The sequence below is a fragment of the Lathamus discolor genome, chromosome 2, assembly GCF_037157495.1.
Source record: "Lathamus discolor isolate bLatDis1 chromosome 2, bLatDis1.hap1, whole genome shotgun sequence".
Classification (NCBI taxonomy): domain Eukaryota; kingdom Metazoa; phylum Chordata; class Aves; order Psittaciformes; family Psittacidae; genus Lathamus; species Lathamus discolor.
Window position 1 is genome coordinate 118,818,787 of NC_088885.1, and position 12,174 is coordinate 118,830,960.

The 12,174-nt window shown below is 38.7% G+C and overlaps 1 protein-coding gene across 1 annotated transcript in view; it reads right to left on the bottom strand.

Annotated features, from left to right (window-relative positions):
• Window positions 1-4,563: 4,563 nt before the first annotated feature.
• The window catches only part of ST18 (ST18 C2H2C-type zinc finger transcription factor), a 76,379-nt gene continuing 68,768 nt past the window's right edge, over window positions 4,564-12,174 (bottom strand). The window contains exons 18-21 of the mRNA XM_065669361.1: window positions 11,779-11,867; window positions 10,254-10,357; window positions 7,859-8,002; window positions 4,564-7,062 (exon numbers count right to left, since the gene is read on the bottom strand). Coding sequence (XP_065525433.1) covers window positions 6,922-7,062; window positions 7,859-8,002; window positions 10,254-10,357; window positions 11,779-11,867 — 478 coding nt within the window. The 3' untranslated portion in view covers window positions 4,564-6,921. The remainder of the gene's footprint in view (window positions 7,063-7,858; window positions 8,003-10,253; window positions 10,358-11,778; window positions 11,868-12,174) is intronic.

Consider the following 12,174-nt stretch of genomic DNA (forward strand, 5'->3'; position numbering starts at 1 on the left):
CTCCCTGCCACAAGCCATCCCTATGGAATCTCAGCCTGTGAAAGCAGATGCACTGGCAGTAGGAGTTCTGCACTGCTGGGGAGTTCCCCCAGTAAGGCTTTGCCTCCCCAGCAGCTGCTGTGAAATATTCACCTTCATTCTTCCAACCTATCCCAGGATGAGTCAGAGCTCAGAGGTAGTGTGTTTCCCTGGAAAGGTTGGTTAGTAACACTGCTCATGATGGTACCATAGCAAGGTGGAGAGAGTATCCAGTTTGAAACAAGAAAAAAACCCCATATTTGGAAAACGAACCAGTTCTGCAATGGGGGGAGCTGATGTAGCATGGCACCCAATAGACTCCTATGGATTTCTGCCCTCTGCCCTGACCCTGTCAGTGTTGTTACAAACATAGGGGCTTTAGTCACTGCTTGCCCACCTGCTTTCTTGCCCAAATATATATACTCATGCCTAAGACTTGTACACTTTATGCACTTTGACACCACATCAGGCATAAAAGTGCAGTTCTATGGCCAACCTTGCTCTAACTCTTACTGCTAGCCTGTGTTATACATCTTGCTAATCAGGAGCTGGCCTTTGCCAAACAGAATATGTAACAGCTGAGCCTCCCTCCTCTTCCCTCTTACGGTGAATCATAATTTCGCTCTCATAGCAATCAGCTGATTTTTCACAAAATCTGTAGGAGCTCCATTATCTCAATAAAAGTGCTTCTGTTTTTGTAGCCTTTGCTTCTGTTGTTTTGAAATTTAGCTTCTGCATTTTGAAAATTTTGTTTCAGACAGACCAGCAACTCTAACTGGAAGATATCTTCAGGCAAAACAATGTAAGAAGCATAGGAATAAAATGAAGACTGTAATAATGTCTTAGGAGAGGGGAAAAAAAGAACTAAATCTACATTGTGGGCTCAGCATAAAGGCCAAAATAGGAAATATTTGAATGAGTTTGAAATAGGAAATGTGTGGATTTCTACTAAATCTGTGGTGTGCAGAGCAGAACCAGTTCTGAGAGGCAGAGGAACTGAACCAGAGCCAGCAGACCTGAATAATCTTAGCTGATACCATGCAGTGCCTCTAAAATGCAGGGGACAAAGTGATTGCATCATGGTTATAATGACCACCATCAAGGCATTTAATGTATAGTGTGGTATTGTAGATATCTCTTATCAAGCACAGAAATTGCTATTTTGAAATTGATAGTATACTGCCAGTCATATCTACTATATGCTCTTACACATGCTGTGCTTTTTCTCCCTCACTGTATGTGCACACATGTACTGCATACTTCTGTGTAAGACATATTGCTCATTCCTAATACACTTCAGAGTCTTCACAGATATAAAAACAGAGCAAGAATCAAGTGACTTGCCAAGAGTTACCCAAAAGGTCTAGAGGAGGGTTGATTAGGGCCTAAAGACTGGTTTCCTGATGTGCTGTTTTGTCTCCCGACAGGTGGGAAACACAAGACATCCCCTCACAGCCTTCAATACCAATGCTGTTTGCATGCCATGCCTCTGCCATAAGTCTGTACAAAGAGCTGAGCTTTTTAGTCTGTGGAGCTGGCACTGCATTTTTCTTTGTGGGAATTCGATTTATACATGTTTTCCTGGTAGTTTTTTGTGAACTTTTAAAAGCCTTCATTCCTTCCCTAAAATCATTTTGAGCAGACATCAGGATTTCATTCCCAAGGGAACTAAGCTCATCCTGCTTCTAAAGGATCAAATAAATTTCATCTCAGTAAATTTGAAATCAGCATAGAACCCAGCTCCTAATCCAGATTTTGCTTACCGTGTCAGAAGTAAGCAGGGGGTGCACATGAGATGCTGCATATGACTGTAATTAAAGAAGATTGAAGGCCAGATACTTTAAGCCCCAGCTTCAGCAGAAGTGACAGGGGACTGTTGAGACTGATAGTATCTTCAGTTAAATAAGGAATTACATTTGGTCCTTTGTTTTTTCTTCTTGTATTATTTTCCTTAATAAATCTTAAACCTTAAAAAACAATTGTGCACAGAGTAAAAGAGGAGTTTGATAAGGGTCAGAATTAAGCTTGGGGTATCAACGATGTTTTATTCTTCAATGCCTGGGACGGATAAAAGTACCCACCTGGAATTCTATGGTGCATAGTACATGAAAATAAGTGTTAACAAGATATATATAACAATTCTATGAAGTAATAAATACAAAATTTTATAGCTAGTCATTTCAATTGGTCAGAGAAGGGAATCTTGAAAAAGACCTGCTTGGCAAAAATAGCTGTGCATTTAGCTTCTAAAAATGAAGCCCGTTCAAGGGATGTGAAGCTGAGCACCAAAATCTGGTGCTGGGCACCAAAAGCTGGTTTAGAAAACTCTTGTGCAGTAACAGTTTTAAGAGCAGATAGAAACAACCTAAATAGTAATTGTTATCACATAACTGAAAAGTCCTGAGATTTACTTGGACAGTGTCCCTGGGAACATTCGTTAAGAATGAAATGCAGTTGAAGCAATTTGTACCATGAAGTCAGACAGGAAATCAAACTAATCCTTGATGAAATTATGTGTAAGCTTGACTGTCTAAGATTTACTAGAGCAAAAGAGACAGAAGAAAACCAAGCCAGAATGAGATATTGAAAAGTACTGAAACTAGGTCACTGTCCTACATTACACAAAAGCTAAATGAAGCTCTATCATCCCACAATATCCCAAGTGAGATGAACAAAGGACTTTGTCTGGTGCAAATCTCCTAGCAGCATCCAAGTTATACAGCTGCATAAATCATAAAAAACCTTAAAGCATAGCAGAAATGCCAGGACAGGTAGAATGTATCGAAATGAAGGAACACAGGAAGAAACAAAAGGGATGGGTTCTGTTGTAACTCTGCATCGTTGCCTGATACCAAATTCCCATCAAGAAATCCTGTGACTTGTTAAATAAAAGAAAAAAATTAAGTACAATATGAGTAGGATGAAGGGGTGCTGAATGGAAGAGCCATGACATAATCAGATTCACTAAACCAGCAGGAGACAAGAAGTGCTTAATTAGTAAACAGAAATAAAATTGCAATAGAAAACAGAATCTGTTTTCTACACTGTAGGCTCAGAACCTTTTGTCATGAGTAGTTGCATGGTAGACTTCCTGAGCTTATAGGACAGCAAATATTGACTGTTCTTGCTTCCATTCCTTCTTTTTGATATTTAAATCTTCAATTCCATTCAAGGTAATTCAGTCTATGGAATTTATATATTTTTATTGAATTAAGCATGTTCCCTGCTTCTATAGACAGAGACAAAGGACAAAAATGGAAACTTCAGAAGATGGAAATGGTTTGAAAGTTTATTTCAAACACAATGGGTTTTGTTGTTCCTCTGTGCCTTCCATCCCCTAAATGCTCTATATTAGTTTAGTAATAAATATGGATTGACTGTTTACATTATTCTTTTTTATAGAGAAAGACCATCATATCAACACTGAATAAACATTGTCAAAGCTAGTGTTTAATAATGAATGCAGGAACAGTAATTTTAAAGGACCCTGAAAGAATATTATTTTATATTCATTAAGAATTATTAAGAAATATTCCTTAAGTAACTAGTAATCACTTAAGAACTAGTTTGTGCTGTCCTTGGATTAGTGTCCTAAAGCAAAGAAAACTCCGCACCGAGCTTCCCGTGACAGGTTTGTCTCCATCCCAGCCTCTTGCTGACTCTATGGCTCCAAAGTCAGAAAGATTTGTGAGTAGTCAGTATTCATGTCATGATCCAAATTTTGAGCCTCTGCTCTATTTAAATGCAATGTATGCTAGTTTTTCTAGTGTCCGAGTCCATTTTAGTTTATCTATGTCTATTCAAATAAATAATTACCAGCTACTTTATGGGCTGTAAATTTACCATGTATTCTAAATGAAAATTATGCTTGGTCTATCTGTGGGAGCTGGAATCTGAGGCAAGAAATGCTCCTCAATCCATTAGCACTCATTCTAAATAAAACTGGCCTGTATTTGCTACAATGGGCAGTGAAAAAAAGAAAGTCCATTAGATACTGGAAATATTGTCTCTCTAAAACCAGCAGATTTTTATTTGTGCAACATCTAAGCACTGCAAATCTCAGCAGAAAATTGCACTAGAACAGTGGGCGGTTCCAAATTGATGGAAACTTTACAATGGCTTTTATGTTTAAACATCATTTAGCAGCTGTTAAAGGTCAGCACAAATCTTGTACTTTATCAGTATAAATGAAGTCTATAGCTGCCAAGAAAAGACTGTATTAAATAATGCAGTGATTATAATCTTGATTTTTTTTCCCTATTCAGAAGTGAGAAGGACCCCTTAAGCAGTTTCATTTTTTTTTTCCTCCTTATTTAAAATTGACAAAGTAAAACACTAATTAAATTATTTATACCAGAAATTTACTTACAGGGATGACACATTTTGTACACAAAGCAAGAAAAACATCTGACACATTGTATAGTGCCAGGTGCAGTTAAGAAAGTGTAATACAAGTTGGCATCTAGAGGCTAAAAACCCAACAAACTTGCTGCAATGTTTCATTATCAATTTTATTTTCTACCATACACCAAATGTACAGCACAGAACACAGTTTTGTTGTTTTGATGTAAGAAATATTAATTGTATGAAGAAACAGTATACAAACTACTCCAAATTAAAAAATGCATACATCATTGCTCTTTACAAAAGGTCTAATTTACAGTATAGCTCATCAATGCATTTAAACACAAAAAAGGGAAAAACAAGAAGAAAAAAAAATCAGTGCACGTTACAAAACACATCAAGTACAAGGGGTGCAAATAAATACATACTTCACAGAACATCCTGAGCAAACAACCAAACACAGATAAATTAACCTGAAGCCATAGGAAATCATAATAATAAATACATAAATCAGTAAGAGATTTTTTTTTTACTTAAATAAAATATATAACAAATTTGTTAAAATATTTAGTAAATTAAATTTTAGTCTTTGTAATGAGAGAACTCATTTTGTATGCATTTAACTAGTATAACAAATGCTCGCTTTTTGTCTTTTTTAGCAAGAACAATAACTTTAATAACAAATTTTTGTTTGGTGTCCTCCTATTTATATTAGACAGCACGTATGGTAGCTTTTGAAAAATCAATTTAAAAATAAACACAGCTTCTAAGAACATACATTTTCCCCTGTCTAAACTAGGATCAGAGGGTTGAATCAACCCTCAAACAAAAAGCAAGCCCCACCTAACGCAGAACAGTGACCACAGTGCATGAGAGTCGAATCACTTTTGAATAGTACTTTTGTGCAGGAACAGTAATAATATAATTGTATATGTCAAGCCTGTGAATGCCATCATATTCAATCTAGATATAAATGCGGCTAATAAAAATAAACACTTTCATTATAGCACGGAAAAATTAAACACACGCTAGATCCATGTATACATTTACACTGAGGCACATATGCACATGAGGTGTGTGTGCATACAAAAAAGGCAGTTTAGCTGGTTGTTTATACCTTTTTCATAAAAAAAATAAATATAAAAAAAACTTCTGAAACAATGCTTAATTACTTACAATCCCTGAAATAGACATTGCCTCTGCTATAGCAACTGCTTCTTTCTGACAGATTCAGAAGTTCCTCATCCAGGCTAATCAGATACCGAGGCACATGCCAGCACCTCTGTGCAAGTGCTCATCTGTCCACACCTCCATCTGTCTGTATGCCCTTGTAGCACTTGGTACCCTACCAAAAGACTGGTAACAAATTTAGTATCAGCCTAGTCTTAGTGAAGAAGGATGGGGGAAACCAGTCACGGTGTTGCTAGTTTTCATTCAAAGAGAAAAGCAACCACCGTTGCTCTGGAGTGGTATTATTCCTCTCTAGACCGCTGCCTTCTCAGCTGCTGTTAAGTTCAAACCAGTATTAAATGCCATTTCAGGGGAGATGCATTTGATTCGTTATGTACGAAGCCTTCAGCCTGGGATGTGTTTTTGTTTTTCAGATCCAAAGCCATAGCAATACTGGTCACTTGGTTAAAACCTCAACGTTTCGTACTAAAAAAGTACCAGTCCTATCAAATTATCCTTCTTGTTTAGAGATAATTGTCATTTCCCTCCATGAACTAACTCTGAAAAAAACTGCAGTGGTAAAATAAATCTGAAGTTCTCTTGAAACATTTTAAATAATCATTCGCATAGGCTAAATCACACAGCCAAGTCAAGTGCTTTGCTGATTGCTATATTTCATTATTGCTAACGTATTCTTTAACACACTGTTTTCCAGCATACTGTGCTTTTAAGAGCCCAAGTTCCCCACTAGTGGGCACCATTTATCTTTTCATTCCATGCATCTTCACATCTCATGTTACTGCAAACCCATTTCTGATACAAAGCCATTATAAAAAAGCAGGATGTGAGGAAAATAAAACTAGAATCACGGTTCAGTCATTTGTTACTTTCATAGGTTTTTTTTTTTCTTCCTGTACAAACCCAGCAAGTTATATAATTTACAGTATAACTTTCAGTCTATTTAAAATCCCATTGGAAAATAAATTAATAAACACATTTGTAAAAATATGGCAGGCCACAAAAATGTTGTTAAAAGATAAAAAAAACAACTCTTTGATTAGAAATAAATAAAAAATATAAAAAATAGTCGCACACACTTTTTACATTCACTTTACAAAAAACTGAGTGCAAAAGAAGAAAAAAAAAGGAATCGTACTGAAATAAATACAATATACTAACAGAGTGCATCGCTGTTAATACAAATAGTCTGTTGTGGTTTTATTCTTTTATTAATTTTTTTTATGTCAGCTGGGAAAAAAATTAGTGCAATGTTGCAATTGTAAATGCAGCATGGCAACCTACACCCCTTAGCAGTACATGAACTCCTAACAGATCCATCTGGAGTTTACTGCTGTTAAGTAATTTCTGTTGCCCAGCAGCTTTCACATCCTACACATGGATGCCCTTCACTGCCTGTTTGATACTTTCCAGCAGAGCTTTGCATTCGGGGGAATAGTCCCGTTCCAGATTGCTGTACATGTCTGTGAGTGTATTTACATATGCTTCAAAATTCTGTTCACTGATTGGCCCCTAAATGAAGACAAAACAGATTATAATTGTAAGAAAGAAAATTAAGGCCAAGAAAACCCAAACTCCCAACCCCAAAGCATGGAAAAGCAGCGATATGGCAACTGGGGAGGAGTCAGGGCAGCTGTCCAGATGAATGGAGGGTTTGTAGAAATTAAGGGAGTTGCATGTGCTGGGGGAACCACACACTCTCCAAGCAAGAAAAGGGGTTGGAGATATTATTGTCAGTGTAACTTGCTTTTTATTGTGACCTGTTTGGCTCTGAGATTGTGGCTGACATCCCCTTAACTGTCCTCATGTAATCTCCCGGTGGCACTCTTGAAACTGGGCAAGGGGACTGTAACTCTGGAAACCCAAGTAGCTTTGTGGGTTTAGCCTGTGCTTGCAACCAAGACATAGAGTACATGGAGTTTTGAGAAGGTAGAGCTTTGTTGGCTCCAGAAGAATCACTTGTATGAAACTGGTTAAAGTTTTGACCTACAAGCAGAGGAAATAAGGATTCTTTGTGTGAAGTTTTCACTCTTTGTGCAGGATGGGCAGACAGAGAGGGATGAGGGAAAAGCCTGTCCTGCACCATATGAAACCGCAGAGATAACAGGGCTGGTTCAGTCCTGGAAGAAACTGTGCTTGCTATTGCACAGATTTCATGATCCAGCATCTCTGCAAAGTAAATTAGCCTAAAAGAGCTCTCTGCTAATGCAGCTCCAGTGCTCCTGCTGGTCCCTGAGCTTGCTCATCTGCTTCAAGTGCTGGCAAAACAGTCTCAAAGAAGGTGCGAAGCTGCTGGCTGTGGTCTTACCATCTGTGGAAGCTGAATGTCAGCGAGGCTGGAGATGAGAGCTTGGCTAAGGCCAGCCAACTCCTTCAACAGGCTCTCGTTGTTCTGCTCTATGAGTTTGTTCTCTTCTTCTATTGTTTTCAAATTGCTCTCCATAGATGTGATCTAAAAGACACAGGCAGGTACAAACACACAAACAGACTCTTGGCAGCACTGCAACTGCAATTTGAACTCCAAATGGCAGTAGTAAGAGGGGCCACAATGGATCTAAAACTCAGGTATGTTCTTTTTAGGATAATTATAATTTCTCCACAAAATATTCAGAGCAAGGAAAAGTTTGCATTTGCTCTGAACTGATGGACTCTGATGCTGGTTCACAAAGAAACCTTGTGGCAACAAGGCACTGGAGAGTGCCAGGCACTGGGAGGAAGGAATTGAGCTCAGGTGGGAAGGTCAGTGCGGAGCTGGGATGGAGAGTGTGGCTTCAGGGCTGGTGGAGGGGAGGAGAAAGGAGGCTGATGTTTATATTGCTGTCCTGCTCTGACATCGTCCCCGCTGATCGACCACAATAGCAAGGTCATGGGTATTAGCTGTCATGCTACTTTCCTGCCCTGCTCTTGGAGGGAGGGTAGAGCTGTAGGATGGCTGGGATCAGCAACAGGACTGGGACTGGAAACAGTAAGAGAAAAAGAGAGTGCAAAGGAAACCGAGTGGTTGAGTGCACACCGATCATCGCAAAGATGATGTCCGACCAACAGAATGGAGCCAGGGTTTTGGAAAGATCAGGAAAATGGGTCCAAGGTAGCAAAATGATATATTTTTAGCATGAGCCCACTGGTGATATATTCAGCTCTGAAGGCTTATATGTCAAAAGCAGTGCTGAAAAGCAGAAGGCATCAGCGGCTGGGTATGGTTCCCTGCTGCCCATCTCCTTGTCCTGCAGCAGGCAGCAAGGCAGCGGAGCAGGGCAGAACCATGGACTGCTGTCCCTGTGCCTGGCCACAGCTCCACAAGGCACAGAGCGATGGAGTCCCATCCACAGCTGTTATACCCACCCTGTCCTTGTTAGGTTCTCTGCACTGCTTAAATGTCTCGTGCTGTGGACACTTCCCTTCTTTACACAGTGTGACACAGCAAAACAGTCACCAGGGATGCATTTATGTCTGCCTGCAATCTTCTACAGCCACTCCTTTGGAAGGTGTTTGCAGCAGCGTGACCTAACACCTGCCCAGGCTAGATTATAAACAATAGAGGAAGCCACGTAGGGATGTGTTGCTTCATCTGTAGCTCAGTTCAGGCTTTGCTGGTCAGACTGCCTTCACCAGGGAGCAAGTCTGAGGAAAAGAAATCTGACTGTGTAAATTGTGCAATCTCTGTGCAAAGAGCATGGTGATCACCAGACAGAACTGAAATAAGTGTCCTGACACACTAAACACCATCCTCCACACAGTGCGATTTGGGATAGACAACCCCACAACCTTTGCAGTGTGAAGCCTGATCATTTAGAGCATACACACAGTGGTTATTGCAAAAACATTAATCAGCACTGTACATTCCAGTGTGGTACAAATACAGAGGAGCATGGTTATGCTCAGCTTGTTTTAGATCAGTTTAGACTTATATTCAGTTGCCAGACCTCATTTAGAAACTTTATTCTTAAACACTTATTCCTAAAATATTGACTTATCTTCAGCTCTTGCTTTTACCTCCTTTGCTCAGGTGAACTCTCAGGTGCATATAGGAGCCCCTGTGGGGATGAACATATTCAGCTCATTCTGTAGAACTGTTATCAGCATCTTAAAGCTGATTTAATCTCTCCAGGATAAAAAAGAATGAAAGAGAATGACTCTTTTCCATAGCTCCCTTCAAACTCCTCTGCCACACAAATTAGCAAAAGGCATCCATTCTTTACCAGGTGTTACCTGGAGGCAAAATTCAAACTATTTGAATAACTGACAGTGGGTGAACTGAACTAGGGAGATTTTCTTAGCTACACATAAGAACAAAGTCAACTTCTATTAAGAGTTATAGTGTGCAAGTAAGAGGCAATATCCTCCCTAAAAAGCACAGTCATGGGATTCTGCAGAGTTTGGTCAACAAATTAAAATGAATGTTTTGTTCAGTAAATACAGTTTTTCTGCTTGCCCAGGTTAGCTACAAACTGCCCTGAATTTGTCATTCACCAGATCTTTAAGACAATACCCAGGAATCTGCTGCTTATTTACAGATAACAAACAAAGAGAAACTTGACAAAATGGCATGTAGGACTTTGGTATTTTTAAGTGCCACAGAAGGATGGAAAACAAGTGTGCAGGAAACTAGCTGTGTGTAAGCATGCATTTGCATGGCATTTCATTTATCGATTTTGCTTAAGCGTAGCATAAGAAAAGGTAAAACTTTCATGTCAATGTCATACCTGGGTTTGAAGTTTCAGCATGTCAGCTTCAATTTTAAGATTGGATTCATTCAGTTCTTTTATTTCCTCATCCAAGTGTCTAATTTCTTCATCACTCTCAATACCTGCAAATCATCAAAAATACCAATATCAGATTTAAAGTGTCCACATATAAATGGATGTATGAGCAACAAACTGCATTACCTTTTACTGATCAAGAGGAAGATAACAAGCTTTTGATCAAATGACTGATCCTTAAATTGCCTCTTACTTTCCTTTTACTGTCAAAATTGTTTCTTAGGTGTAAAACATATACATGAGATGAAATATAGAAGGGGTTTTCTGAATCTTCATGTTTCACAATTCTTTTTTTCCAGTGCAACAGACAACTGCAAGTTGGAGGGCACAGAAAGGAAAAATTGCCCAGAAAGAGAAAAGTTTATTAAAAACCATGAGGGAGTATTTGCAATGTTGTTTCAGTTTTTTTCTGCTTTAAAAGAAACAGAACAGCAATCCATCTTTTGCAGGTAACATGCCAGGGTAACATCTCCACTAGTGTAATTGCTGACTTTAGTAAGCTCTTATGTATCTGCTTCTGATCTTGCAAGAAGTTCTGTGGGGGCAAGTCTCAGTGCAGAATAACTTCAAGAAGCACAGCCTTAGTTACATGTGATAAACTGAAATATAAATATCAGCAAAGAGAAATTGCAAAGAACAAAAACCTCAGGTCTTTTAAGGAAAGACTTGTTCTGAAAAACACTGAGCAGCTACAGCTGCTGGCAGTGCATGTCTCTCTTGTCTTAGTATCACTCTGAGACCAAGTCTGCCTAGAGATCTGTGCCACTGTTGTTACTGCTTTAAAACCTAGAGCCCTGAACTGAGTCTGCTGCGGAGCCAGCTTGGGAAAACTGTAAGCAATGGTCCCTGCCGCGGTGAAAACACAGACACACGGAAGCAAACTTTTGCTTAATGTAACTGCTGTTTTGCTCAGCAGTTGAAGGCATAAAGACTAAGTTCCCTGAATCCTGGCTCAATATCCAACTTTCTAAAGCATGCTGTAAAAGAAAAGAGAATGCTGCATATTTCCCCTTATAACTATTTGGTAATTGTTCCAATACACTTGGGTTAGCAAAATTATCCAAGTTTTGTACAGATACTAAACCATGTAGTATTCAAGTTAAGGAGAAGAGTCAATTTTTGCACACAATATTTATACCTTCTTACCTTAGTCATCAGACAGCTAAGTCCTCCTGATCTGTAACTAATAATTTATTATTAATAACAATACAGAAATCCTCTCAAAATAAAAAAAAAATGCTGTAATACAAATGAGAGCATACCCTTAATGCTGAGTTATCATGATGTAAATGAGAATATTTTTATAATCTCTCATGCAAAGATTTTGTTATTCAAGATTTGTTATTGCGGGAGACAACTGAAAGGCGTGAGAATTAATGCCAGAATGGCACAAAGGGGCATAAGTATAAATGGGAGTCAGGGCCCTTCTATCTAAATAAATGTCATCATCTTTTACAAATCTCCTTACCGCCACTTGCTTTAAGCTTGATAGTCATTAATTCTTCCGAAATTTTGCCCTTTTTTATGGTTTGTGCATTCAGAGGACAACCAGACAGGCTGAAACAGATAGGGAAAAAACATTAGCACCCACTTGAAAATGGCAGCAATCCTTTCAGGCAATATTATCATGCACTTGGGCAGACCTTTGTACCTAAGGTCATATCAGTATCTCCATTATAGCATAGCTTCGGAGAATGATAAAACTCATAAAGAGCCATTTAACTGTATATTCTAGCTTGAAAATTGGCACAGAAATCTCAGCTTATAAACAAACAACTCTTAAGTATATTTCAGAATAATCAAAATAGTGATGGCAGACACTGTTATGTGAAGATGCATTTACAGAATTCTTGAAGTTCCAACA